Source organism: Macaca fascicularis, chromosome 14, assembly GCF_037993035.2.
Source record: "Macaca fascicularis isolate 582-1 chromosome 14, T2T-MFA8v1.1".
NCBI lineage: Eukaryota > Metazoa > Chordata > Mammalia > Primates > Cercopithecidae > Macaca > Macaca fascicularis.
The window spans coordinates 118,231,665-118,258,853 of NC_088388.1; the positions used below are offsets into that span (position 1 = coordinate 118,231,665).

Below are 27,189 nucleotides of genomic sequence, written 5' to 3' on the forward strand. Positions count from 1 at the left end.
GGTTGGGGGTGGTGGGGGTGGGGGAGGGTGGTGGGGGTGGGGGAGGGTGGTGGGGGTGGGGGAGGGTGGTGGGGGTGGGGGAGGGTGGTGGGGGTGGGGGAGGGTGGCTGGCTCCAGCCAGGGGCTCCAGCCCTGCCCTGGCTCTCACCTGGAGTCGTTGAAAGTGTGCCACTCGCCTGTCCCTGGGCTGCGACAGTAGGCTGTATAGTGGCCACCCATGGTGGTTCCGGAGTGATTGGACACAGCATACAGGTTGTAAACAGCATGGTCTGAGGAGGAGGCAGCCGTCAAGCCCCAGAGGCCCCCCTGCCCAGACTTCCTCCCTCCAGCCTCTCCTTCCGCGTCTCTCAGCAGCTGGTGCTGGCAGCGCCCCTTCCTCCTGCCCTCCCTCCGGCCTTGCACACCTGCGTCTTCATTCTGCCCTGTCTACTGGAAGATACTCACTGGTGTTTTCTGAGGCAAATTCTCTTAAGTCCAGGTCTCTTAGGGGGAAGTTCACAAATGTTGTGAGCTTGCTGGTTCGGATCCTGGATTCTGAGAACCGCTTCAGATCTGGCATTGACGTGAGTCAAGGACAGTCAAACCAATGCAGAAGGGCAGACAACAAAAGGAAAGCCTACACGGTCTGTTTCTTCCGACTCTGCTCCCCTCACCTGTTGGCCCCTTGTCATCAGTCCCCCTTGAAAGTCATGTCCCAGCCCTGATGGATCTTAAGGATACGGAGCACCAAGATCTTTGGGAACCTCTGGATGGAGAACTTCTTTATACACCGTTTTCTGCCTCGGCAGCGACAGCATGTCTGAGAGAGAAGACAAACAGAAAGAACTTGTGGGGGAAGTCAGTGGGCCCCAGTCCAGTCACTCCTCAGCTGGATCTGCTGGTATCAGCCTCTTCCCAGTAGGTCCCATGGAAATTTGTTCTTGCTATTACTGAAGGGTGACTTACTGGCTTTTCATCTCCATCAAGCACATCCTCTTTGGTGAAGAGCCTCATGCAGTCCATTAATGTCACCTCAGGATAACCTCGCTGGGAAGGGGAAAAAAGCAAAGGTCAGCGGTCAACATGAAAGGACGGGAGAGGGAGTTCAACAAGGTGGGCAACTGGGGTGCATACCTTAGCAATGGGCAGTGAGAGGTCCCAGAAGGGGTCGAAGACTGTAGAACAGTAACCACAATCTGTACACGTCAGGGAGCTCTTTAGCTGCCCAACAAAGAGATCTGGGGAAGAAGAGAAGGCCATGAGATGCTGAAATACAGGAAACAGAGCATGGGCTTCTGCACAGCATCTTTTATTTTTTTTTGAGATGGAGTTTCGCTCTGTCCCCTAGACTGGAGTGCAGTGGCGCAATCTCGGCTCACAATAACCTCTGCCTCCTGGGTTCAAGTGATTCTCCTGCCTTAGCCTCCCAAGTAGCTGGGATTACAGGTTCCCACCACGGCTCCTGGCTAATTTTTGTATTTTTAGTAGAGATGGGGTTTCGCCATGTTGGCCAGGCTGGTCTTGAACTCCTGACCTCAGGTGATCTACCCGCCTTGGCCTCCCAAAGTGCAGGGATTACAGGCATGAGCCACCATGCCTGGCCTGCACAGCATCTTCTTTCTTGCTGTTCCTGCTTTGGTTTGTTGGACACTGGGCAGAAACAGGCTTCCCTGGGAGAGTGATTCTTAGGGCTTTTTATGCTCCACTCAGACAAGAGCAGGCAACAGTGAAAATAAGCATCTTCTCTTCCATGCGCTTACCCCCGATCCTACTGTCTTCCCGTTCTAGATATTTTCTCCACATCTGTCGGCCTTTCTCGTCATCACTGGGAACCGGAGAGAGAAGACAATTCGGTCAAAGCTCAAAACTTAAGTTTAAGGGTCTGTCAATCTAGATCCTTCATCTTCAAAAGTAAATCAGATTCTTCCCAAATCATTAACCCCAAAGTGGTGGGTAAAAATCTCGAGTTCACAAAAGTTTTGCTTCCCCACAGCATTCTCCTCTTACTTACGGAAGATGATCGAGGTTCTCAGGGTTGGACTTAGGCCTCAGTGTCACTCGGTTCACCTCATTATGGAGCCCATCCAGAAGAAAGCGAAGGAACTCCTGAGCGTCCTGCTGACTGAACCCAAAGGAAGGAGGGTGAGCAACACCTCTTATCCTAAGAACCTGCTCCTGCTGCCACCCACCCTGGAGGACATGTCTGCAAGGCCCTTACTTATAGCCGACAAAGCGTGGTGCGTATCTCTGGATCTGGGTCTTGAACTCAGATGGGCTCACCACATCATTGGGGGATGAAGTCCATATGGTCTGAATTAGTTTTGCAAACTCTATTGGAAGGAGAGAGTGTATAGGACAGCTAAGATATTTTCTATAAGAAACTCTGAAACTAGAATCCCAACAAAAAGCAAGCAGAGAAAGAAAGACAGGATAGGAGTGTCTAAGACACAACTCCTAGAACAGCCCCAGTGGAATGGAGGACCATCCAGGGGTAGGCAGGGGCATGTGACAGAGGGCCCCTCACCTTCCATGAGGGCTGTGTGTGCATTGCTGCTGTGGTGCAGGTCCCGCATGTAGAGCCTCTGGAGGCAGTAATCTCTCAACTCTCGGGTGTTGCTCAGGCACTGCAGAATTGAGTTCATGAAGCACTGCAAGAGATGACCAGGCAATCAGTGGGGAGATGAGAGTCCCACCTTCACCTCTGTTACTTACTACCAGAGGCTCTCTGGTTCATCTACCTAGAAATGAATCCTTTCATAGCCTCAAGTTCCTTTTTTCATAAGTGAAAGGGGTGAAGTGAGGCAAATCCCCACTCCAGGCATAGGTAACGTAATTGGTTATTTACTATAGGGGTGCACAAAAGGGCATGGACGCGACGGACAGAAGTGTGTGGGAAGTGATGGGTGTCCTTGAGGGGAAGGATCCAGGAGAAGAGCAGGCTGACGGGTAAAAGGGCAACTCCCTTTTAGCAGTGCTTCCTGCTAGGGATGGGTAAAGCACAGCCCAGCAATTCTGTGAAACACCAGCCGGCAAGGGCGAGTGCCAACTGGCTAAATGGGTAGGGAGTCAGCCACAACCAGGAGGGAACTCTGGTTATATGGCTCCAGTCAGGATAGTAGGGGGTGGGCCTGGGGAAGAAGCAGGCCAGGAGGAACTCACCGTGTTCCCAAGGTTTCGAAGACCAGCCAGACCCTGGGCACTCTTAGAATTCTGCAAGCAAAGAACACATGGCGATAAGGTGGAAGCAAAGATGATAGGCCTGTGCTGGGCTCTCCTGTTCAATTTTCTAACCAGCTGGGGTCACAGGCAGCAGGCCACACATAATATTCTTTCTTCAACTTTACCCGTCTATGTACTTTGTAGGAAAGAGGATTGAGGAATGCCTGTTATTTTCTTTCTTTCTTTTTTTGGAGACAGAATCTCACTCTGTCACCTAGGCTGGAATGCAGTGGTGTGATCTCAGCTCACTGCAACCTCTACCTTGTGGATTCAAGCGATTTTCCTCAGCCTCCTGAGTAGCTGGGACTACAGGTGTGTGCCATGACGCCCAGCTAATTTTTTGTATTTTTAGTAGAGATGGGGTTTTGCAATATTGGCCAGGCTGATCTTGAACTCCTGACCTCAGGTGATCCAACCGCCTCGGCTTCCCAAAGTGCTGGGATTATAGGCGTGAGCCACCGTGCCTGGCCTAAATGCCTGTTATTTTCAACACCCAACAAAAATATTCTTCAGGGCTTTGCTTTATTGAGTATGTATTGACTATGTATCTCCCTGTCCCCCGTATTTATGTTATTCTCCATTCTCTGCTATAGTGGAGACTGGGAAGTCACATATTTGGTACATATTGACTCCTTACTATAAGAAATTTCGAGTCCCAAATCCAGGTGCTATCTCAAATGACCTATATTTGTACTCCTAGAAGTCCAATATATAAAGTAGCTCTCATAATAGACACTTTGAGGAGGTTTTGAAAAGTTAAATAACAAAACACCTTGAGTTTCGATCTTCAGTTGGGAAAAACTCAAGCAAGCCTGCCATTCTGAATTGCCAGAGACAGGTGAAATTCCTTCCAGCTGAGATCAGCTCCTAAGGGCTGATTAAAGGCTGGGAGAATCCTCCCTGCCTGGCTCAGGTTTCAACATCCTGACTGGCCACCGGCTGGGAATCCTGGAGATGGCAGATTGGGCCCGCAGAGGCAAGGGCCTGGCTGAAAGTGCCACTCTTGCTGTTGGCCCTATAGCGGAGGCGGGTGAGGGGGCTGGAGAGAGAACAGGTGCTGGATCGAGGACTCTGAGCTTATTTGTCAAGGTCTCTTGGCTAATCCTGGGCATATCTCCAAGGAGTCAGAAAACCTTCAGGCTCAAAGGGTTAAAGAAACAGTTTGCAGATGAGTCTGCCACCCCCTCTCTCAGGGAGGGGACTGGGAGCAGGCAACTCTGGAGCAACACTGGGGCATGCGTGGGGCCAGCTCAGCCCTGATCAGAACAGGAGCCTGAAATAACTCAGCTAAAATTACTCATGCCGTGTGCTGACAGCCTATGAGGCTGTCAGCAGCTCAAAGCCCATGAGGTTGTCAGCTGGGGGGGGCGGGGAGGGGGGTGGGTGGGGGAGGAGTAGGCTGAAGGAGGGCTTTTCTCAAGAACTGCCTTACCGATCCCACAAGTAAGAGGATCCCTTCCTGGCCAGCTGTCAGGGCTAGCCCTAACAGGTAGGGAAAAAAAATATACCCAGAAAAGAGACCCAGTTTAAACCTGCAGCTAGAGAGAAAAGCCAATTGGCAGCAGGTGGGATATAAGCATCCTTGGAGAACTTGGCTAGGGCTGGCAGTATATGGCCCCAAACAACATCTGAATCTGACTTATTGACAGTAACAAGAGGGCCGCAACAGAGATAATTCCCTGGGACAAAGACCTTCTCAGCATTTTCCAGAATAGGTGAAATGCTGCGAAAGTCTCCATGTTGCCCACTCGGAACTAAATGTTAAAGCTTGCCCCCAACAGAATACCCACCCTTACGTCTATTTTTGGCAGTGCTTTATTAGTTCTTAGCCCCCGTGCCTCAGATGACATCTGTCTAAACAGGCTGCAGGGGAAAGCATTCTACCACTGGTGACCATGTCAATGTTCACCAAAGCAGGCCCTCAGCTGAGACAACAGTCACTCAGCGCTAATGGGGGTGGGGAAATGGGAAAACGGAGTCATCTGTCTACAGAAGCACTCCTGTGGTGTTTTAAGATGTTGACACTTAATTCTCACCCAGCTGTGAGGGGCAAGAAGGACACCTTGTCACCCACGATTACTATTCTTGACGATCTAACCCCTCTGTTGGCCTGGGGAGTGGGGAGATGGGAGAAGCTCCTTTAAGGCATCGTTAGGACCCTTAGTTATGTTTTAGGGTGGGAGTTGATGCCTTTGTCTAAAATTTCCTGAGCTGAAAACCACATGCCAATTTCTAGGTGCTCTGTGTAGAAGGTGGGTGGATAACAGGAGTGGGGGCGACAGAGGATGGGGGAGCGGGGCTGCTCTATGCCCAGCCAGATATTCTTCTGCCAAGAATAGGAAATCAGGAGCTCCAGGGAAAGTCAGCACTTTTCATTTCAGAGGGGAACAGAATGTCCCCAGAGTGACCTTTCTTACAGGACAAACAATCCTACCTCAGGGTCGACAGAGAGAAAAGGGGCTAGAACTTCAGAAGGTGGGAGACCCTGCACAGCCAGCCTCTTTTGGCGAAAGCCAGAGAAGGGAATGACCCCAGGTGTGTTATACTGGGACACATGTGCAAAGAGTTGAGAAAGTTTGGACCCAGTCTTCCTTCCGCTGAGCCATCAGCAAACCTAGTTTTGACTCAGTAGCAAGCACTGTTGCAGGGAGCAGATGGCACCTCCACTGTCAGCAAATAGCATTCACCTTCTAGAGGAGGAGCGGGGGCTCAGGAGAGCCCTGCCTGGGTGAATGCGGAGGTAGCATCTGGGCACCCTTCGGTAGGAGAGGCCGAGGTTTGTGTCTTCACACTCGAGACCCCAGTCAAGGGCTTTCCCGCCTACCTCACCTGTGTGGTGAGGGTCGCCTCAAGTCCTGGCTGCAGCTAGGAAGCCTGGTGTGGCCCTGGCACGGGGCAGGGCACGCACTGCCAGCATGGGAGCTGGTGCCTGTTACATAAGACCTGTCAAGCTCGGGCCCCTTATCCCTTCCCCAGGCCGCAACGCCCAGCCTCGGCCCTGGCATTCCCCTGGGGGCTGCTTCCTCGGAGGTACCCGCTGCCCGCTGCAGAAATGGAGAGGACGGAAGGAAGGGGAAGTTACCCTCTGTCACCTGTCTGCACCTCCTCTGCCCTTCACAGGGTCAAAGGACCCCCGTCACCAACCCTTGGGAAAGAGTCCTTGGTGGACAGTGAGGGGGAGGCGGCCCCTTTCTGCCCAGCCTTCCTGGCCGGGGTTTGGCCTCGGAGGAATACCCCCGCAGGGTCCAGCGTGCTGCCCTAGCACACCGACCGAGACCCAGTCAAGGTTATGCTTTCCTGCACCTGTCCTGATAGGTGCCAGGAATTGAGAGGCCAAGAGCCACCACCTGGTGCCGGGGTCACCGAGAGGGAGGGGGAAAGTGGGGCTCGTCGGACATCCACCAGGGGAGGGGACCGCGAGTAAGCGTGCGATCACCTGGGGAGGGGGCATTCCTTGCCAGGAGACCCTGGGAAAGGAGGGGTGGGGGCTGGGAAGAATCCGTCCCTTCACCTAGGGGCGCGTGGCGGGCAGGGGCCAGGGAGAAGGCGGGACCCCAGGCTCTCGGCGCGGGGGTCCCGGAAAAGGGCCCGCGTACCTTGGCTTTGTTGAGCAGGAGCCCCACGAAGGTGGAGAGCAGCAGGGACGGGGAGAGAGGGGAGCGCGGCCGCAGCTCCTTGGCGAGGGCGGGAAAGGGGGCGGCGGGGGGCTCCTCGGGCAGGGTCACGGTGTACGAGGTGCGCATGCTGGGGGGCGGGCGGCGGGCTTTGGCCCTCGCTTAACGTTGGCAGCGGGGGCGCGGGGGGAGTCCCCGCGCGGTGCCACAGTCCAGACGCCGAAGCCGGCGGGACCGCCACAGGACACTGTCCGCGGCGCCCGGAGGTAACCGTTACCGCGGGGCCCGAACGCGCGCTCTTCCGCCTCAACCTCCCCGGCGTGCGCCGCCAACCGCCCGGGTCCCTGCTCTCGCTCTCCGGCCGACTGGCTGCCGAGCCGGCGCCTCGGGCTCAGCGACGTCAGCGCTGGGGCGGGGCTAGGCCCGCAGCCCCGCCCCACCCCGCCTCCGTCCCGCCCCCGGCGCCAGCACGCGGACCCGAACGAGGCAGCAAGGTCGGTCCTCCCCCGCCGGGCCTTTCCCGCGCTCCGCGGTCCCCCCAGCCCGCTGACCCCCGGCGAGGCAGGCCCGCGGGGGAGGCAGGACCGGAGCCCGGAGGCCCTGGCCGGCCTCGGGGTTGAGGCTTAGCTCAGGATAAGTGATCTTTGGGGCCCGTAGAGGACGTCTCCCCAAGACCCAGTGTCAACCGGGTGAACTTCCCCGAAGGCAGCGTTACACTTCCTAACTCTTGGGGGGCTGCAAACCATTTGGAGAACGTGATGAAAGCTTTTTCCTCTTCAGGGCGAAATACGCATATGCACAAGCTTTTGTCTAGCGTTCTGGGGGTGCTCAGGCCCTGGTGAAGCCCCAAATTCATGCAGTCAGTGGAGGTCAGTGGGCCCAGGTTAAGAAGATAGACCTGCACGGCCTAGGGGCTCAGCTGCCCTCCTCCTAACAGTCCTGTCTGGCCTCTTTCAAGAGAGGCAGTGCCCATATTTTATAAGGCCCAATAGGTCACCTTCTCACTTGGCTTCTTTTCTGGTCTCTTCTAACCAATTACCCAGCTCCAGCTCTACCCACTCTCAAATTTGACTTGTTGGGGAGCTGGGAAGAAAGTAATAAATAGTGGGGAAATAGGCGCTCAGCTGGCACGGGGGCGAGTGTTCTACTCTGACCCTAAGCCCAGCCATGCTTGAAGATCAGGGGTCTTTAGGCTTCATTTCTGATGCTCCACCCCTCCACCTAACAGGGAAGCTCACGAATCTGCCTAGAGAAAGTGTCTTGTTTGGAGCTTGCTGGCTATTTTTAGCCAGTATTTTTAGCATTTAAAAATACTCCAAGAGGCAGCAGTGTATGCTGTTACTCATCTGTGGGCTCCTTCTGTTCCTTCTGGTGTGCTCATCCCCACATGTACACGCACACATGACCACAGCTACATGGGGACTGTGTCCAGGACACATGTATGGCGGTACCCTAGGCCACCCACAAAGCAGCAATTTCATGCCAATGAGAGAGGAGTGGGGACAGTTGCCCCCTCCCCTGTGTGCCAGCAGTGTGGTGGGAGGAGGGGGCAGGGGACAGGAACCACAGGCAGTCTGCTTGTGATCAGTGAGAGTGGGCATGTGAGGACGGGTGATCTCTACAGTCACTGTCCTCACCCAGACTCTGACTGAACCTGGACCCTGGACAAACTGCAGCAGCCTTTCTCCAAGCCTCCTTTCCAGCCAGACGCTTTCAAGCCAGCCCTACACCATCTGAAGCAATGTTTGCATCTGATCATCTGATCACAACTAGAGCACCTGCCCTTGCATCCAGTCCCGAAGCCTCAGGTAGCCTTTCTCCAAGGCTGTCTGTCCAAAGGCCCACCACCCTCAGTCTTCTCTGACCACTGCTCTCGACCAGCCTGTGCTTATCCTCTGCTGAAAAACCAAAACTGCCACTCATTAAGTACTTATTAGATCCCAGGAACTGGGTTAAGGGTTTTATATATATTATCCCAGTTAATTTCTATAATAACATCATGCTGTAGTAACTACTACCTCTATTTTATTTATTTTTTATTTTATTTTATTTTTTGAGACAGAGTCTCGCTCTGTCACCCAGGCTGGAGTGCAGAGGCATAATCTTGGCTCACTGTAACCTCCGCCTCCCGGGTTCAAACAATTCTCCTGCCTCAGCTTCCGGAGCAGCTGGGATTACAGGTGCACACCACCATGCCTGGCTAATTTTTGTATTTTTAGTAGAGATGGGGTTTCACCATGTTGGCCAGGCTGGTCATGAACTCCTGACCTCAAGTGATCTGCACATCTCAGCCTCCCAGAGTGCTGGGATTACAGGTGTGAGTCACCGCGCCCGGCCTATTACCTCTGTTTTATAGGTGAAGGACCTTAAGCCTAGAGAGGTCAAATGAATTTCCAGGACTGCAAAGTTAATAAATGACAATGTGGGGCTTTGTCTTACAGCAAAACCCACGCTTTTAACAGGAAATTCTGAGATGTACTTCTTGCTCTCTGCCAATTACCTACTTGTAAATTCTGCCTAAAATTTGCATCTTCCAAAAGACTTCCCTAATTAACTCCACCCAGCTCTAAACTCTCCATTACTGCATATCCTCAGTCTATGCGCATTCAGTTTGCATGGTGTTAATTTATCTTAATATGTTTATCTTTGTTTTATAAGTGTTTCAAAGAGTCCTATAAATGGTCTTAGATTGCGTGTGGCTTGTCATGGTTGTGCCAGCACACCGAAACCTCCTCAAGGGCAGGGTTGTGGGTTCGGTTCTCTTAGTGGGTTCTTAAAAAACGGTGTTGATCTTGTCTCTAAAGAGGGCCAGACCAGGCTCTGCTGGGAATCCTGGGAGTCCCACTAAGCCTCAGAGGGTGGGGTGTGAGTCTGGTTTTGCATGTTGAACACATGTGCTGCTGGGCTTGGGGGGACCTGCCCAAGAGGTGCTCACCCACTATAGCATTTGGCCTGTTTCCCCATGACTTAGACACAGTGATGTAAGCACTCCCACCCAGGACATCTGGGTGTTCTGCTAGCTTGCTCTCCCTCTTCCCTGGGATTTAGGAGGTTAGAGGGGTTGCTAGGAGCAGGGAGGGCCAGAGGCGAAAGCTTTAGTGTGGGAGCACTTTGAGAAGTCTGGGGTGGGAGGAGAGAATCCACACAGGGTCCAGTCTAGTCAAGCAGGTCTGACTGCTGCAGGACACGGCCACAAAGGACCTTGGCTCATCTCTCAGCCAGCCAGGTCTCTGTGAGACCCTTTCTCTTCACTGCCATTCTTGGAGTGGGATGGATACAAAGGATAGAGGCTTCTGGCATCTGAATCCGGCTCTGGCTCAGTGACTCTCTGTGCTTCAAATACACTAAGCTAATCTGAGCTGGGCTCATTCCTGCATCCGGACTGCTGTTCCTCAGAACCTGGGCTTGGCCTGCTTCCCCTGTAGGATAAGTAATTGTTTTCACCTTAAGTCCTTCCTGGCATGAGATGGAGTGATATAAATGAAAGTCAGGGCTAGCTCTATGAGGGCTGGGACTGAGAGTATCCTGCTTCTCTCAGATCTGCGTGGGCAGCTTGGGCCAGGGTTTGGGGACACTGCTGGGGCTAAGGCAGATGTCTCAAAGCCTGGCTCCCAGCATGTGCCTGCGATTACCACAGCAAATGGACAGACCGGTGGCCTGATTGATTGATGGATGAAAAGGTAGGGGCTCTGAGTCCTTGTTAAGGGTTGGGCTTTTGCCCCACAGTGCACCTTGGGGAGAGAGGGTCAGCCTATCCTCCCCACTCTGTGTAGGAAGGTCTGCTTCCCTGCATGACATGGACCCCAAGAGGCCAAAAGCTCTGCACTCCTTTGAGGCCAGGCAGTCTGGCCTGAACCAGCTGGATTCCAGAGGCCCACACACCTCCTTCTTTTGCATATATCTCTGTCCGGGGTGCTGGTTTTATGTATATATTGAGGTGAGAAGGTACAAGGGGCCACGTGTGCAGCTGTGGGCTCTGAACATGGCGTTCATTTCTGCAGCCGGTGGTCAGTGGAGCGGCTCCCCCAGGGGCAAGGAACATTTTGCCAGGCTTGGATTAACTTCTGCATTGCTGAGCCCCACCCCAGCACCACATTAACTCATGAAGACATCCTGGAGTGGGGGTGGAGGAGGAGGCGGGAGGATGGTGCTGGGCACCGATTGAGAAATTGAGCCTGGATAAGGCAGCACCAAGGCTAACAGCCAGGATACAGCCCACAGCCGGTCTGCAAGGGATGGCGACATCAGTGTCTTGCTGATTCTAGTCACAAGCCACAAACCCACTGCCCTTTCCTTCGCAGCAGCTAGGATAGCTCCTGGTCAAGGGGTCCCTCTGGCTTAAGGTCCTTTAGTGACCTTCTCATGCTGCCAACACAGATTCATGACTTCAGGAAGTTCAACCTCCTCAGGGTGGCTGAGTGAACCTGGTTTTGTGGGAGTAGGCGAGGACAGACCCCAGGATCTCAGGCTGCCAAGCTGGACAAACAAGGCAGCAGGGATGCAGGCCAGTATGGCTGCGTGAACGGAGCGAGAACACGAGGAACGAGAGGCGAGTTGTACTTCTCACCTAGGAGCTCCAGGACAGCCCCTGCTATCCGCAACTTGTTCTCTTTGGAGTAACCTCCGCTCACTGCAGGGCAGCATTCAAGTCCAAAGTCCCACCCGAGGGAAAAATCACATGACCTCAGCTTATATAATCTCTCTGTCACTGAACAGCTGGAACCCAAGGCTTCTGAAGATGAGTCAGCAGCCCCAGTGGCAAATAGGACCCAGGTATTCAGTTTCCCAGACCTTTTGCTCCTAGAAACAGGTCCTGGAGCAGAGGGTAAGGGTGTCGAAGAGACTGGCTGGGTGAGAATAGGCTGGGCCAGACTCTGAGCCTCAGCCCTGGCTCTGCGTCCGAGTTGCAGGTGCCCAGCTTGCTGACTGTGCTCTGGAGGGCCCTGGGCCAACCCCTGGCTCTTCTTGGGGAGAGGAGAGGGTAGCCTGGGCAGGGCGGGGCAAGGGCTGGGCAGAGGCCAGCGGGCAGAATGCCAGGACTAGGGAGGAGCAGCTGGAGGGGTGGAGCAGAGGGGGATTAGGAAGGATTGTAGGGGTTAAAGCGCAGCCCTGGCAGGGCTCAGTGGGAACAGCTTGTCCTTCCATAGGCCCCGGGAACAGGAGAGGTGGGGCGGAGTGGGGAGATGACAGGGTTGGGACTGGGGCTCCTGGCTCTCTGCAGGGCTGAACCACCTGGACTGACTTGGAGTCCCCACTGGGGGTAGTGAATGCTTTTTTTTCCACCATCACTTTTCCTCCTCTCTGCATTTTAAGCAGAAGGTGGAGTCTCAGGAGAGGCCCTCGTTATACAAGTGCTGAGCTGCACCCCCCTGGCCTGGCATTTTGTTGGTGCTTACACAAGCATGGGGAGGGGATAATTCTGAATTTATGTGGTGCCCCCTCCCCCCCGCCCCTGCCAGCTCTGTACTCATGCTCAGCTGAGTCTGTGATATTCAAAGGTTCGTTTTGAATGTTACTGTTAATGAGGGAAAGAAGTCTGGCTAGAACCGTTCTCCCTGGTCACAGCCTGCTGTTGACCTCCCTTAATGAATGCCAGCTGTCGCTCCGGTCAGCTACCCTGAGAACCCCCTGGGACACAGGATGTACTTTTTTACCTCTGTTTCTCCCACGGGGTTGGTACGGGGGGGACTTCCTACTCTAGTCAGCTGCCAAATGACCCCTTTCTATGATCTCTTTTCCCCCCTTAAGTTTAAATGACCTCTTCCGCAGCATTTTATTGATTTCACATTCCTCCACCTTCATTATTTGCTTTGAGCCTCACGGCATGCTTGTGAGGTGGGCAGGGCAGGCGTGATTGTTCCCTTTTATAGTCTGGGAAATACAGCCCAGCTGATAGGTATCCAAGGTTAGAGCAGCCAACTGTTCCTTCCACTGGTCACGAGCAGCCTGTCCCAGCCTCAGATGACCTCTCCCTTTCCCTCCACCTGTGACACTCAAGAACACCCAGGGCTGCCTTCCCATTGTACCTATTTAATAACTTATTTCTCGGCCAGGTGTGGTGGCTCGCACCTGTAATCTCAGCGCTTTGGGAGGCCAAGGCAGGTGGATCACCTGAGGTCAGAAGTTCAAGACCAGCCTGGCCAGCATGGTGAAACCCCGTCTCACTAAAAACACAAAATTAGCCTGGTGTGGTGGTACATGCCGCTAGTCCTAGCTACTTGGGAGGCTGAGACAGGAGAATCACTTGAACCCGGGAGGTGGAGGTTGCAGTGAGCCGAGATCACACCACTGCAGTCCAGCCTGGGTGTGACAGAGCGAGACTCCATCTCCAAAAAAACAAAACAAACTTATTTCCCTAAGTGAATTGTGAAGGCACTGAGGGCAGGGACTGTTGCTCACACACATCTCTTGCCTCCCAAAGCACCGGAAGGGTACAAGGAGGACTAACATTTATAAGGCAACGTGCCAGGCCCTTTGACATACATTATATTTTCATTCCTCAAGTAATCTATGAAGTGTGAACTATGATCACTCATTTTATAGAGGAGGACACAGCTTCAGAAGCTAAGGGGCCTATCTGAGGTCACACTGCTAGTCAACTGAGCACCACAAATGAGTGCCTCAGAAGGCAAGATCCCCAGATGGAGATCTAGAAAGAAACTGGACCCAGTTTTAGAAAGAAGTGATCCAGGCCCCACGAGCAGGGTTGTTCTCACCTCAGCAAGATGCACTCTGCTCCAGGAAATGAGGATAAGAGGGGTGGAGAGAGCGGGGTGAGGTTAAATAAAGGTCTTGTACCATTGACCCTGGAGAGGCCTCTGCTGGTTGGCAGTATCTTCTGGGGCATGAGCTCAGAATGAAACACTAGCTCAACTGCAGGGCATTCCCGGCTAAAGCGCCTTATGAGTTGCTTCTGGATGAGGGTGGCAGAGTTTGTCCCAGGGCAATCTGCCACTTCTTTGAGATCCTCTCTCAAAATTCCCTTCACCTTGGCCCTGGAGCCGTGGGGAGGAGCCAGGGTTGTCCCTTCTGGAGAGGTGGAGGGCAGCAGACTCCCAGGAGGGTTGGGCCATGCCTGTGCCGGGAGGAGGCAGATTCCCAGTGGAATCTGACCCCCAGTAAAGGGGAATACTGACTGCTCTCATGGTTGGGGCTGAGGATGGGTCTGTAGTTTAGTCTGTGGTGAGGTTTTCCATCTCAGCAGGCCTAGAGATCACCCAAAGAGCTTGTGGAAAGAGCGGCTTCCCAGGCCCCATCCCGAGAGAGTTTGTGTCAGTGGGTTTGAGTGAATCGTTAAGCCCTGCAGTGACTCTGACACAGGAAGTCTGCAGACCCCACTTTAAGGAGCACTGCTGACCATGCAACAACCCTTCTCTTCTGAGCAAGGGGAGGGAGCCCTGCAGAGGCTTCTAGGACCCAAACCCCTCTGAGGAGAGCCATATTCTAATTGCCCTGGGGATGAACAGCACCAGCCGAGTCCAAGTGAATCCTGCTCCACCACAAGCCCAGCATGTGGCCCCCTGAGAGCTGATACTTTCCCCCCAGGCCAGCTGTGTTGTGACACATGTCTCTTCTCCACTCCTTTCTACAGTGGATCCAGCCCTGCCTTGTCAGGTTCTGAAAGTTCTGGGAGGCACCAGCATTTCTATCTCCTGTGCCACTTCACAGATGGCACAGCAAAGCCAAGACTCCCTAAGTAATATTATCAAAGTTGCCCTCTCAAGATGTTTACTTATGCAAGCTTCAAGGTCCTGCCCCTAGTCCTGAACCCCTGCTGCATTTGTCTGGATCAGCCCTCCAAGCAGCATTTCTTGCTGTGGCAGGCTGTTGTTTTCAAAATGTACTTGTCCTAGCAGTAGGGAGGGGTATGTAAGGTAATGGAGGAGACACAGCACCCAGCCCTTCTGTCCATATGCTTGCCTGTGCATCTGTCCACCTGCCACTACCCATGTATCCACCCACCCACCTATCCCACCACCCACCCATCCATCCATCCATCCATTCATCCATGCAATCAGCAGGTCAGTTCCCGTTGTGGGAGGCACGTGGCAGGGGATCTAGAGATAGGATTTCGTTTTCCTCCTCTGAGAGCTTGCCACCTAATGGACACACTAATAACTACAGAAAGGCAGATGTCGTCAGTGCCCCAAGAGAGGCGCGTTCAGAGATTAGTTGCGAGCAAGGCCATGCCAGCCCTTGGTCAGTCTCCAGCAGAGCCTCTTCTCTCATTCCAGCTGAGGCAGGGCTGGAATAGAGGTATTGGATTGTCTCAAGCCCTAGATAAAAATTTCTCCACTACTTTCTCCAAAGCCAGATGATAAGCCTTGCTGTCTGATACCCTAGTCCTGAGCATGCCAGTGTCACTCAGAGGAGAGTCCCTCTTCCCCTAATGTCTTATGTCCAAATATAAAGCCAGGCCTCGGGGCTAGGGAATAAAACCTGCACAAGAGGGGAGATGTAACCGCAGCAAGGACGCCCTCCTGCTACTGGGTGCACTGGTGGTCTGGGGCCCCCGCATCCAGCCCAGGTTGGGGCAGGGCCTGCAGGAGGCACTGGCATCTCAGATGGAAAAGGAGAAGGTGAGAAGAGTCGTTCACTGGGGGCAGCGGAGCATTCCTGAGAACACTACTGGACTGTCCTCGAGTGCACAGGCCCTGAGTGGGCTTTCTAGGCAGAGCAGGAAAGCCCCTCCCCTCGGCACGGAGCCCCAGGGGCACCAGACATGCTGGGATGACCTCTCTTGTTTGTCTTCACCAGGAGCAGCCACCGGCTGCTGTCAATCATCAGTCAGGTTGGGAGTCAAGCCCTCAGCCTGGCTGTTCTGCAACAGTGGCTGCCTCCCCAGCCCATCCCCGGTCCCCAAGGGTAAACTCACCATGCTGTCTCTCCCCGGGGAGCTGGAGCGGCTGGGCCCAGGGGCCTGACCCTTTCCCTTCTCCCACAGCGTGTAGCGGCCAATGGGTCGGAAGGTTGGGCTGAGGATTTCAGGGACTCGTGAAGGAGGGGTCTGGGAGGGCACCTGAGATGCACTGCCCTTGCGACCATAGTTCTCCAGGTAGTCCACCAGGTACTCAGGGCGGCTGGCTGCCTGGTAGAGCCCCTGCAGGGTGCAGAGCTCCTTGCGCGTCCGGGCCAGCATGGGGCTGCGACCCAGGTTCCCGGGGTCTATCCGGTAGTTATCTGAGGTCCGGAGGCTGGAGAAATCCCGGGCCAGGTCTGATTGGCTGTCCGACTTCTGGGTTAGGGTCACCCCCTGGTCATAGGCATTCATGGGCAGGTAGCTGAGGCAGTTGTTGCTCACTCCATAAGGGAATCCACTGCCCCCACTGAGGCCACTGCCTGAAGGCCGCTCAGTACCCCGGGTCTGGCTTTCTGCCCGCTTACCTCCCCCAGTGATGTTGGGTCTCAGCAGGGGGCGGCCCCGGTCATAGTCCAGGATGGAGGAGGGGCCATAGGTACGGGGACGGGTGAGGAAGCTGCTGGCGGGGACCGGCTTGAAACCAAATTTCTCTTTCTCCAGTAAGGAGGCAGCCAGGTTGGCCCCGTAGGAGGAGGGGGTATAGGCACCATAGCCCGACTTGGAATAGTGGGCATCTGTGTAGCGGGCTGATTCTGTGTAGCGCTTCAGGGTGGAGGAGAGCTGGGACATCCTTCAGGGTCGCACTCAGTGGGGACTGGGAGCCTCATGGGCTGAAAGACAAGGAGAGTAGTTGTCAGAGGGCCCTGCCAGGTGTCGGGCTCCCACAGACCCGCTCCCCATCCCTAGCTGGGCCAGAACCTAAGAGCTCCCAGTCCATTTCCACAAGAGACAGGCTGGCTGCTGAGAAACACACATGCACACAGGTGTGCACACGGGCTTGCTTGCACCTGTGTGTTCACGCCTCAGTGAGAGTGCAAGGGATGAGGTGGCTTTTATATGCCACACAGGGAATCAGCGCATCCTGGCCATTCAAAGACTCAAACACACAAGCAGGGGCTACCCGACGTCCACAGCCCACCAAGCCGTGCAGTCTTCCAGCTCAAATCCCATTGCCTCAGCAACTGCAGAAACTCTTGAGCTGGGGGGATGCCACAGACCCCTGGGTTGAGAATGCTGGATATTTCAGGAGTTAAGACCACTTCTGTCCCTTCTGACTTATGTGATGAGCAGGTGTCTTTTTGGAAACCTAGACTGTGCTGGAATGACCTGAAGATCATTTGGTCAGATCCCCTGTGGGGCCAAGGAGGCTCAGGAGAGGAAGTAATGGGGTGTGGGTGGGCAGGGGAGGCCGTGAGTGAGCATGCAACAGCGAGGGGCCAGAACGTGGTCTCCAGACCTTTTCCCCAGACACCAGCATCTGCTGCTGGTCCCACAGTGAGGGACACTCGTGAAGTAGAACCCACTCATGTCACTGAGCTAAGCTTCTGTTCTAAGTGGAGTTAGGGCCCTGGGCCTCCCAAGAGTTCCTCTACCAACACAGGGTTCCTCTACCGACATGGATCCGGATCCCAAATTGGTCCTGGTGATGTTTGTGCAAAGGGGGCCCCCTACAGTCCCAAATCTTGCACTGCACGTGGCATTCCCAGTCCTTCCCTGTTCCAGTCCAGCAGCTGGGGAGGGTCTAGTGAAGGAACTGCTGAATGTGGAGCTTTGAAAGCCCCAGAGGATCATGAATTTTAATCTATCTGTTGTACAGATGGGAAAAGTGGTGCTTATTTCTCCCCAGCCACACACCAGCAGAGCCAGGACTGGAATCCAGGTCTTTGAAATCCTGGCCAGTGTTCTTTCCACTTAACCTTGAGTTACCACCCCCTCATCAGATTTAGGGTCAGTTGGGGACCCCCGGAGGCCTTCCATTGCCGTAAACATGCAGCCTGTATCCAATAGAGCTGGAGTGGCAGAGGAGCAAGTAGGGTCAGAAGCCTGTCCTCAAGGGCATCAGGGGCTCTTGGGGGGCTCTCTAGGGGGACGGAAGCAGAGCCATCCAGGACTCTCAGAGTGGTGGGACTTGCCCTGTGATAGACTAGCTGGGTGATTTTGCACTAATCATGTAACCTCTCTGAGCCCCAACTTCCTCATCTGTAAATGAGTAAAACCACCATCCTCATAATTCCTACCTCACAGGGCTGTTGTGAGGAATAAATGAGATAATAACACGTGAAGGGCTCCACAATGACAGTGGTTACCATCTCCTCCCCGAGCTACTGCGAGGCAGCCTGGCTCTGCCCTCTGTAGGTCTATGATAATATCAGGGCTGGCTGTCTCCCAGCCTGGCCAGCCTCTAGCCTCAGCTTGGGACACCAGGCCTCCCCATGCAGCCCCCAGCGAGAGAAGCAGGCAGTGGGCAGACATCTGGCCACTCAGCAGACACTGGCTGGGCAACCCAGCCCATCAGGGCAGAGAGGAGATGGTGCCAAACCCCAAATGCAAGGGCTTGGCAGAAAGCTCTAGAATCCCAGTCCACACAAGGCTTTGGGGTAGGTACAGGGGTGAGAGATGAGCAGGTAGCTTCTATATAGGACCCAGAACAGCATTTCTTGACCCTGCCTGAGAACTCCAGCAGTTTTCAGTCCAGGCTGACATCAGAAAGGCCTGGTCCATCTTATTGTCCTTTTGCCACCTGGCCCAGGGGGCCCCGGCCCTCCATGTATACTTCTTTGCCCACTGTGCCCAGCACAACTTTCACCCCTTTCTAGGGAAAGGTAACTGGGGGATGACATTACACAGGGTTAGAGGGAAACCGTAGCGGGAGAGACAGACAGAGGCACAAGGTGGGGGTGGGAGGCCCAGTCCTGCTCTATTTCGCTTTGGAGAACTCTATCAATAATGCAAAGTCAAAGAGATTCCAGGTCTCAGGAGCTGGGCTCTGGGACACCAGGCAGCCAATCAGATACAACCCCCACAACAAGGGTATGAGCTCATGGCTCCTCCCCACAGCTCTCCCTCCCCCTCCTCCACACTAAGGCTCTCAGGGAATTGGTATTCTACGGGCAGCGCCCCAAGCCCGTGACATCCCTTGGCCCTGCTGATGACGCAGAAGTGCTGGGGCCAAACAAGGTCCAGAGGACAGCGACAGACAGCTCTGAAAGGCTTTAGAGCTGGAGTTGGGGCCACACCTCTGGCCCACAGATTCCCAGGAAGGCTCCCAAATCCCCACTCTCCTTTCCATCTGGCAGGTGATTGCCAGACCCCTCCCCCTCCTCCCAGCAGCCCTAAGAGTCATGCCATCACTAATACTCCATGGAAGCTGCTTCTAGGCTCTGACATCTAGCTACAGTTCCCACGTCTGGGGAGAGGGTTCCTATTGGGGTGGGGGCCTTCCACATGTCTCTCCCCTCCCACAACCCCCAGTTTCACTCTCAAAGGTCCTAGCACCTTCCAGGTGAAGGCACAGCCTGGGTTGGTGCCCCTTGGCATTACCTGCACAGCTGTCCCTGGAGGCCACAGAATGCACTATGGGCAGGAGAGCGGGGCTGGGGCCCTGGCCGGAGTCTCGCCGCGCAAGACAGGGACAGGACGGGCACTCACATGGCTGCGAGTCTCCCTGTTGCCACAGGAACAGCCTGAACTGAATGGCCCTTTCATGGGACAGTGGGAGGCAAGCCGATTGGCTGGGATCCCCCATACCCCTCCCTGCCCAGTGCGGGGCCCCTGCTGCCCAGCTTCTTTCACTGTTTACCCAGAGCTGGCAAGTACAGGCACGCAGCTCCAGGCAGCGCCTCCCCGGGTGTCCGCCACCTTGGACAACGGGGGCAGTCCCCTGCCCAGCTCCTCTTCCTGGCCATCTTCACTGAGGTGTCTGGACCCTTCCTTCTCTGTCAGAGATTCCTGTCATTTTGCACAGTTTCCCTCTCCTGGGAGGTGCGGCAGCACTCCTCTGCACAGAGGCCTGGGCTTCCTGTCAGGACATGTGAGCCAAGCAGCTGTCACCCCAGCCGGCTGGTGCTGGTCACCTCTGAACCAGGCCCCAGGCATGCTGAGTACTTCACATGCAGCTTCTGAGTCCATCTTCTCTGCGGCCTCACATCAGCTCTCATTGGCCCTCGCCATGTAACACATTCTTCTAGGTGTGCTTCATACACAGAGCACCCCAAAAAGTCTTAGTGTGGGTTTAAGCTGGAGTTCTTTCAGACATAAATGTCTCCAACTTACACACCTCTTTGGACAGATTAAATTATTTAAATTAAAATTAAAAAAACATTCACAATTAGAAAATAAATATATAAGACATTTAAATATGGAAACTTTCAAATGAAGTTTTTAGCATTTGTATTTCTGAAGTTATTAAAGCTTAAAACTGCACTAAGGCTTGGGACACAGTGTATTAACTCACTGAACCCTCCCGACTCCTTTAAGCGGTAGGTGCTGTTATAATATCCATTTGCAGATGAGGAAATTGGCGATGCTGGGAGTGATGTGGATTTCCCAAAGTCACACTGGGAGCAGTGGCAGAGCTGGGCTGGACCTGTGCTCTATGCTCTGTCCGCTATAGCTGGCCTGAAGCCCAGACCCCTGCTTCACTCTTCCCTGGCTCTCCATGGGACGAGTCGGGACTGGGACCTGTAGGTGGGGTTTGAGGGAAGGACCGCCACAGGATCCAGGTGTCCGCCCTCCGGCATCTCTACACTTCCAAGACAAGGCAAAGAAATGGGCCTCCAGGCAGTCCTGGATCCTTAAATTCTCTTTTCCAACCACCTCTGCACAAGTACTCTCCTGGCGTCCCCTCCCCACGGGAGAGCCCTGGTCTCCTTCCCTCTCCTCTAGGTACAACATGGGGTGTACAGACTCCGGCAGGAGCAGCCCTCTGGATTTTCCACTGCAGGCGAATGAAAGTGAAGCCAGGTGCAACTCGAGCCCTAGAACAATACTGATCGGCCGCGAGATGGTCCAGGAAGCCTCCATTTCACCCACTGTGCCAAGCCCCTGTGTGTTCCCTGGCAGCAGCATCTACCCCAGCTCAGAGCCTTGGGTCCCTGGCCTGGTTATGAGCAAGTCCCTAGCCTCCTACCCTGGCTGCAGCTTGGCCCACTCCTCAAGGTACCCATGCTGGGTGAGTCAGGGGTTAAAATGAACCCTGTCCCCCTGGGGCAGCCAACCCCTTTGCTTCAGCCACTGTCACTTCCTGTTGCTCATGTGAAGGGCTCCCTAACCTGCCAAGCCAGGGGAGGAACTTGCTCCCCAGGAATTCCAGGCACTCCTGGCCCTGGGGGCAGGGGATGGGTGATGCCCCACATCACCCATCCCCTGCCCCCAGGCTTCTCTCTGCCTTCATGGCTTCTCTCTGCCCAGATCTGCTTGGCTTTCTGAGGGTGAAAGCCTGCTTTGCTACTGGGGCCTGGATAGAGAACCTCTAGCTGAGTTTCAGAAGCATGCCTAAACAGGATTAAGTCTTCCCTCCTACTCAGGTGCCCAGAAAAGGTGAGTGGGGAGTCCCAGCCAGTCCCGCCAGGTGGCTGGGAGTCTCCACAGTGGTGACCTCAGAGCCTCCTGAAGCCACTTGCTAACAGCATCAGAATGTGCTGACCTTGAAGGACAAGGCGGGTGAGAGGGGCCCTGTCTCCTTCCATCTGCACTTTGACCCGCCCTCCCAGCTGCTCCGGTCACCTGCTGCACTATCTGGGCACAAGTGTCTGGTCCTAGAGGATGGGATGAGGGAATCCTGGCAGGTGTAGAGGACGTGGGTAGAGTAGGGGATTGTGGGGGCAGGGGCATATTTATGCTCAAACAGTCCTTGAACTCAGCCTACTCCTCTCAGGCCCCAGGGCCTCGGCTGGCCCCCTCCTCTCCAGCCTGTCACTAGGCTCTGTCTATCAGGGGCTAGCACCCACTGATCCACCAGCTTAATCCTCTTGCCTGCCCTGGCAAGGGGTCATCCAAGGGAATTTGGGTCCATTTCTCTTTCTCCTGCTCCCAGTAGTTACCCAAGAGCTGGGGGAGGGGAGGAGGTAAGATAAAGAGATTGGAGATTAAGGCAAGAATCCTGACTGGTGGAGAAGAAGTGGGTGGGCCCAGGGCAGTTTCTATAGGGTGCTCCTTGATTTGGGGTTGTGAGTGGGGTGGGCATCTCTATGCTTCCAAGACAAAGCAAAGAAATGGGCCTCCAGGCAGTATTGGGATCCTTAAATTCTCTTTTCCAACCACCTCTGCCCAGGTACTCTCCTGGTGTCCCTTCCCCAGGGGAGAACTCTGGTCTCCTTCCCTCTCCTCTAGGGCCTTATCTTTCCTCTGTTCTCAGCCTCCGGAGGAGCCTTTGGTCTTGCCCCTGACACCCACCAGGCCCAGTGGAGTGGCCTCTTACATGCTATCCTAGATACACTGATGTCTTTCCTCTAGGTAGAGTCCCAGACAAGCTCAGATACCAAAGGGGCAGCTACTGACCTGTGTCCAGGGGCACTGGATGGGAGCTGGGGGCTTCTTCTTCCACAGCAGGGCAGGGAATGCCGTGGAAAGTCCAGAAGCTGGAGCCTGACTCCGGGCTGGGTAATCCGGAGCTCAGGTTACTGACTCCGATATATATAGTATCTTATCTGACCTCGCACACTCGCAGAGATGGTGAGCGCAACTCACTTGCATTCCAAGCCCCGGGAGAATTAAAGGGGCAGTGGCGTACCCACCCTTGAGGGGCTGCCCTTTCAGGCCAGTGCCAGCCAAGGAGGTCTGTAAGGACTCTTGGAAGGGGGGCATTTTGAAGGGGAACAATGGGGAGATTCAAGAGGAAAGAGGACTGAAAAGAGCACGGAGGGGTGGGGGTGGAACTTGAGACAAAAAGACGGAGAAAGTGGATTTTCCAGAGCAGTCAGTCACAGGATTAGAGAACAGGCAGAAGCCATACTGTTAGCCCCACTCTTAATTTTGAGATAGAGTAAACCTAAAGAAAGAAAGCAGCTTGCTCAAGGGCATATACAGATAGCCAGAAGCAGAAAGGGGACTAGTACTCAGGTTTCAGTCCAACGTTCTTTTCTAATGGACTTCTCGGCCTGGGCTTGGAGGCTAGTTCTTTCCCTTATTGGCTCCAAAATAGTGGATAAGTCACTTAAGTTCTCTGAATCTTAGCTATTTAATCTACAAAACAGGAATAATAATAATAATGGTCTATCTCAGTTGTGAGGATTAAATAAATTAATATTTGTAAATTTCCTGGCCCATAGTAAGAGTTCAATAAACATGATGATTATATTGAATACTTCCACTTATTATAATTAGTGGTATTATTAGTAATGGCACCTTACCAGGAGAACTTTCCTAGGGAGAAAAGGAAGGTTACTCCTGGGGAAGGGTTCTTTTCTGTCTTTCTTTCTTTTCTTTTCTTTCTTTCTTTTTTTTTTTGAGACAGAGTCTCCCTCTGTCTCCCAGGCTGCAGTGTAGTGGCATGATCTCGCCTCACTGCAAGCTCTGCTTCCTGGGTTCATGCCATTCTCCTGCCTCAGCCTCCCGAGTAGCTGGGACTACAAGTGCCTGCTACCATGCCCAGCTAATTTTTTTGTATTTTTAGTAGAGACGGGGTTTCACCATGTTAGCCAGGATGGTCTCGATCTCCTGACCGCGTGATCCGCCCGCCTCGGCCTCCCAAAGTACTGGGATTACAGGCATGAGCCACTGCTCCTGACCGGACGTGTGCCTTTCTAATGCCAGAGAACAGTCCCAAGGTTTTTTGAACTGACCATGTCCCATAACCGGGAAGGGCAAACAAGGCTTGCCATCTTCCTAGATGTCCAGTCCACCAAGCAGAGAAAGGCCAAGCCCATTTGGGCTCCTTCCCCCTTTGCCTAGAAAAATACGGCAAGCACAGCTTCCCCCAGACCACCAGGAGAATGCTTGGCCCCTCTGGGGTGGTTCCACTCTACCTGTGGGAGGGCTCAGGATTCCAGGGCCACAGAGCCGGGCTGGGCAGGGTCACAAGAGGAAGGAACAGGGTTCTTAGCCTCTCTGGCCTTGGTGCACTTGTCTGCTCCCAGGACGTTTTCTCGATGGCTCTCCCCCAGGACTGGGAGTACCCAGCTTGGTGCCTCCACCCTGTCTTAGCACAGGCTACTGACTCAGCCCAGGTCCTGATGATGCACTTCAGAGGACGCCCTCATTCCAGTCCTCATTCTGACTCTAGTCTGACTTGCATCTACAGCATCAAAGGAAGGGGCCTGCCTCGACCTTAGTCCAGTCAGTTCTCCTTTCCTCTGCTTTACCGGGGTCCATCTGGGGGATGTTCTCATGCCCATTCCGGGGGAGGTGAGCAGCCCCTACCACTACCTCCAGCTCAGTCCCATTCTAAAGGCAGCCAGGTCAGGAGGTAGGATGTTCACTCTTCAGGGAAGGGCTGGAATGGGTTGGCTAGGGCTTCCCTTGACTGTTGAGAAGTTGATCTCTTCGGAACACCGAGTGCATGCTTCTGGTTTGGGATTGGTGAGAATTTCAAAGCTGCCTTTTTCTGGTTAGGGATTGGTGGAAAATCTCCCCTTCCGCTTAATTGTTGCACACCCCATGCCCCCAACCCCCTTTAGCAAACTGACCAGATACAACCCGGGGAGCTTTAAGAGCAGCGAGTGAGCTGCACGCACACATGGGGAGGGGTGTCAGTGTCACTCTCGGGCCACATACCACCGATATACCAGGGCACAGCGAGGAGGACCCGCCGAAGCAGCATTTCCTTAGAATACACTGATCAACACACAGATGGCATTTCCTGGCACCCTGGGCTGTCAGCAGGCAGCCCTCACACAACTGGCAGACACAGCTGGAGCGTCCCTGCACAGCCGGCTCTCTCCCTATATTTCTAGTGTTCACTCTGCCCAGGCTGTCGTGAACACCTTACTTTCTGAGCCCCAAACCGGCACTGATCGCCGAATCCCCCCTCCCCGATTCCCGACAGGTGGCACGTACCTGCCTCTTCTTGGAGGATGGACGAGTCGAACCGGGCACAAGCATGGAGCTGCGGGTGAGTCCCGGCTGGCGCTGGCGCTGGCGCTGGCGCGGCGCAGTCCGCAGCTGACGCAGAGAGCTCCCCGGCCTCGGCTCCTGCCTGCCTCTCTCCCACCTCCGCCGGGGTCCCAGAAGGGACCTCCCCGGGAAATCGGCGCCACCCAGCGGGCAGCCGCCTCATCGCGCCTGGGTCGGCAGAGCCACACCCCCGCGTCTCGCGTCACTGAGTCGCGTCACGGCTATTGGCTTGTTCCTATTGTGGCGTCATTAGAGCCCGGCCCGGCTGGGGTCTCCCAGGCAACCGATATACACAGAGAACCACGTGGAGGAAAAGCACGCGAGTTTGGAGTGGGTGGAGCAGGAACAGAGGTGGACTGGAATGTCACACGACGGGGCAGCTGGAAGGTATTGGGAAAGAAGAGGGGTCATGGGAGAAGGCTCGGAACTTGAGCCCCGGGGCATATCAACTTCCAGTTTTTAGGGAAGGCTAAACATCCCCCACTCCCCTTCTCACCGGACTGGGGGAGGTCCTGTTCCTCAGCCTCTTCTCTTTTTCTTTACTCTCAAAGACACTCGCCGCTCATTTTACTTCCATGGGACCAGTGATTAGTGATGAGTGCCCGAGTGGGTAAATGGAGGCACTGAGTCAATGGAAGGAATTCTCTTTGGTCTTTTCAAGAAAAAGCCGAGACAACACTTGAATTTTTGCTGATCCCGTTACTTTTGTGTAACCTTCTCCCCACTCCCCGGATGTTGATGAGGAAAACTGCACAACCAGGTAGCTGGGTACCAAGGCAAATCCACGTTTTCAACTTCAGCTGCTCCATCAACCCTTGCAGGTGCCCTTAACGCCTCCCATCTTCACCATAGACCTCTCTCTCCATTGCTACTCTCCTCAAGTCCTTCCTTCTCTTCTATTTCCCAGAGAAATCAGACGCAATCAGGAGGAGAATACTTAAATTTCTACCTGCAAACATGTCTGAATCCATTCTTACCAGGAGCAGTGAAAGAGGCACCCCTGTTCTTGTCCAAGACGATTCCCTTCTCGATTTCAACTCTTTTTTTTTTTTTTTTGAGACGGAATGTCACTCTTGTTGCCCAGGCTGGAGTGCAATGGCGTAATTTCAGCTCACTGCAACCTCTGGGTTCAAGCAGTTCTCCTGCCTCAGCCTCCCAAGTAGCTGGAATTACAGTCACACACCACCACACCCGGCTGTTTTTTTTCTTTCTTTTCTTTTCTTTTTTTTTTTTGACAGAGTCTTGCTCTGTTGTCCAGGCTGGAGTGCAATGGCACAATCTCAGCTCACTGCAACCTCCTCCTCCTGGGTTCAAGTGATTCTTGTGCCTCAGCCTCCCGAGTAGCTGGGATTACAGGCACCCACCACCATGCCTGGCTAATTTTTGTATTTTTAGTAGAGACAGGGTTTCACCGTGTTGGTCAGGCTGGTCTCGAACTCCTGACCTCAGGTGATCCACCAGCCTCAGACCCCCAAAGTGCTAAGATTACAGGCGTGAGCCAGTGGGCCTGGCCCCAGCTAATTTTTTGTATTTAGTAGAGATGGGGTTTCACCATGTTATATTTCCTTAGGGCCCTCATTCCATCACTTCATTTTACAGATGGATATTGGACATGCCAGTCACTCGTCTAGAAACTGGAGATATAGCAGGGAACAAAACAGGCACAATCCCTGCCCTCAGGGAGCTTACATTCTAGTAGAAGCAGGACAATAAATAAGTAGAATATGTAATATGTTAGATGGTGCTAAGAGCTATGGGGGCACATCAAGCAAGGAGGAAGTGTGTTCAGAGAAGGTAACATTCAAGTGACCTGAGGGAGGCTAGGCGTGAACCACATGTAAATGTAGGGAAAGAATCTTCTAGGCAGAGGGAAGAGTAAAAACAAAGGTCCTGAGGTGGGAGCAACCTGCCACTTTCGAGGAAGAACAAAGTCAATGTGGCTGGAGTGAAGAGACAGAAAGATAGGGAAAGAGTGGGAGATGTGATCAGAGAGGTAAGGGAAGGACCAAACCTGCATGTCCCCAAGGTCTTTCTGAGGACTTTGGCTTTTATGGAGCTATTGAAAGGTTTTGAAATAGGGGTGTCCAATCTTTTGGCTTCCCTGGGTTATGGTGGAAGAAGAATTATTGTCTTGGGCTACATATAAAATACACTTAACATTAAAGATAGCTGATGAGCTTTAAAAAAATCACTAAAGGCCGGGCGCGGTGGCTCACGCCTGTAATCCCAGCACTTTGGGAGGCCGAGGCGGGCGGATCACGAGGTCAGGAGATTGAGACCATCCTGGCTAACACGGTGAAACCCCGTCTCTACTAAAAATGCAAAAAATTAGCCGGGCGAGGCGGCGGGCGCCTGTAGTCCCAGCTACTCGGGAGGCTGAGGCAGGAGAATGGCGTGAACCCGGGAGGCGGAGCTTGCAGTGAGCCGAGATCGCGCCACTGCACTCCAGCCTGGGTGAGAGTGCGA

The 27,189-nt window shown here is 54.0% G+C and overlaps 2 protein-coding genes and 1 long non-coding RNA gene across 12 annotated transcripts in view; 2 read left to right on the top strand and 1 right to left on the bottom strand.

The window, feature by feature from the left end:
- USP2 (ubiquitin specific peptidase 2) overlaps positions 1–24,858 on the bottom strand; it is a 26,744-nt gene extending 1,886 nt beyond the window's left edge. Inside the window, exons 1-12 of one of the 4 annotated variants that reach the window (XM_005579926.3) lie at positions 24,667–24,858; positions 15,688–16,502; positions 3,139–3,189; positions 2,504–2,627; positions 2,198–2,309; positions 1,991–2,101; positions 1,740–1,804; positions 1,114–1,217; positions 946–1,026; positions 721–799; positions 445–552; positions 149–269 (exon numbers count right to left, since the gene is read on the bottom strand). In XM_005579926.3, coding sequence (XP_005579983.1) covers positions 149–269; positions 445–552; positions 721–799; positions 946–1,026; positions 1,114–1,217; positions 1,740–1,804; positions 1,991–2,101; positions 2,198–2,309; positions 2,504–2,627; positions 3,139–3,189; positions 15,688–16,461 — 1,730 coding nt within the window. In that variant the 5' untranslated portion in view covers positions 16,462–16,502; positions 24,667–24,858. Of the gene's footprint in view, positions 1–148; positions 270–444; positions 553–720; positions 800–945; positions 1,027–1,113; positions 1,218–1,739; positions 1,805–1,990; positions 2,102–2,197; positions 2,310–2,503; positions 2,628–3,138; positions 3,190–6,794; positions 7,184–15,687; positions 16,503–19,212; positions 19,347–22,170; positions 22,280–24,666 lie in introns of those variants that run through there. The other 3 variants (XM_065529100.1, XM_065529101.1, XM_005579927.4) reach the window with 3 other exon arrangements.
- On the top strand, positions 1,757–3,931 carry LOC141408528 (uncharacterized). The gene is made up of 2 exons (XR_012423797.1): positions 1,757–1,890; positions 1,973–3,931. It is a non-coding gene; the product is annotated as an uncharacterized lncRNA (long non-coding RNA).
- LOC123568680 (uncharacterized) overlaps positions 23,088–27,189 on the top strand; it is a 183,234-nt gene continuing 179,132 nt past the window's right edge. For all 7 annotated transcript variants that reach the window (XR_012423794.1, XR_012423793.1, XR_012423791.1 and 4 more), the window contains exon 1: positions 23,088–25,110. Coding sequence is in view for 3 of the 7 variants with exons in the window: in XM_065529106.2 (XP_065385178.1) it covers positions 24,460–25,110 (651 nt within the window). In the remaining 4 variants the exon portion in view is untranslated. The remainder of the gene's footprint in view (positions 25,111–27,189) is intronic.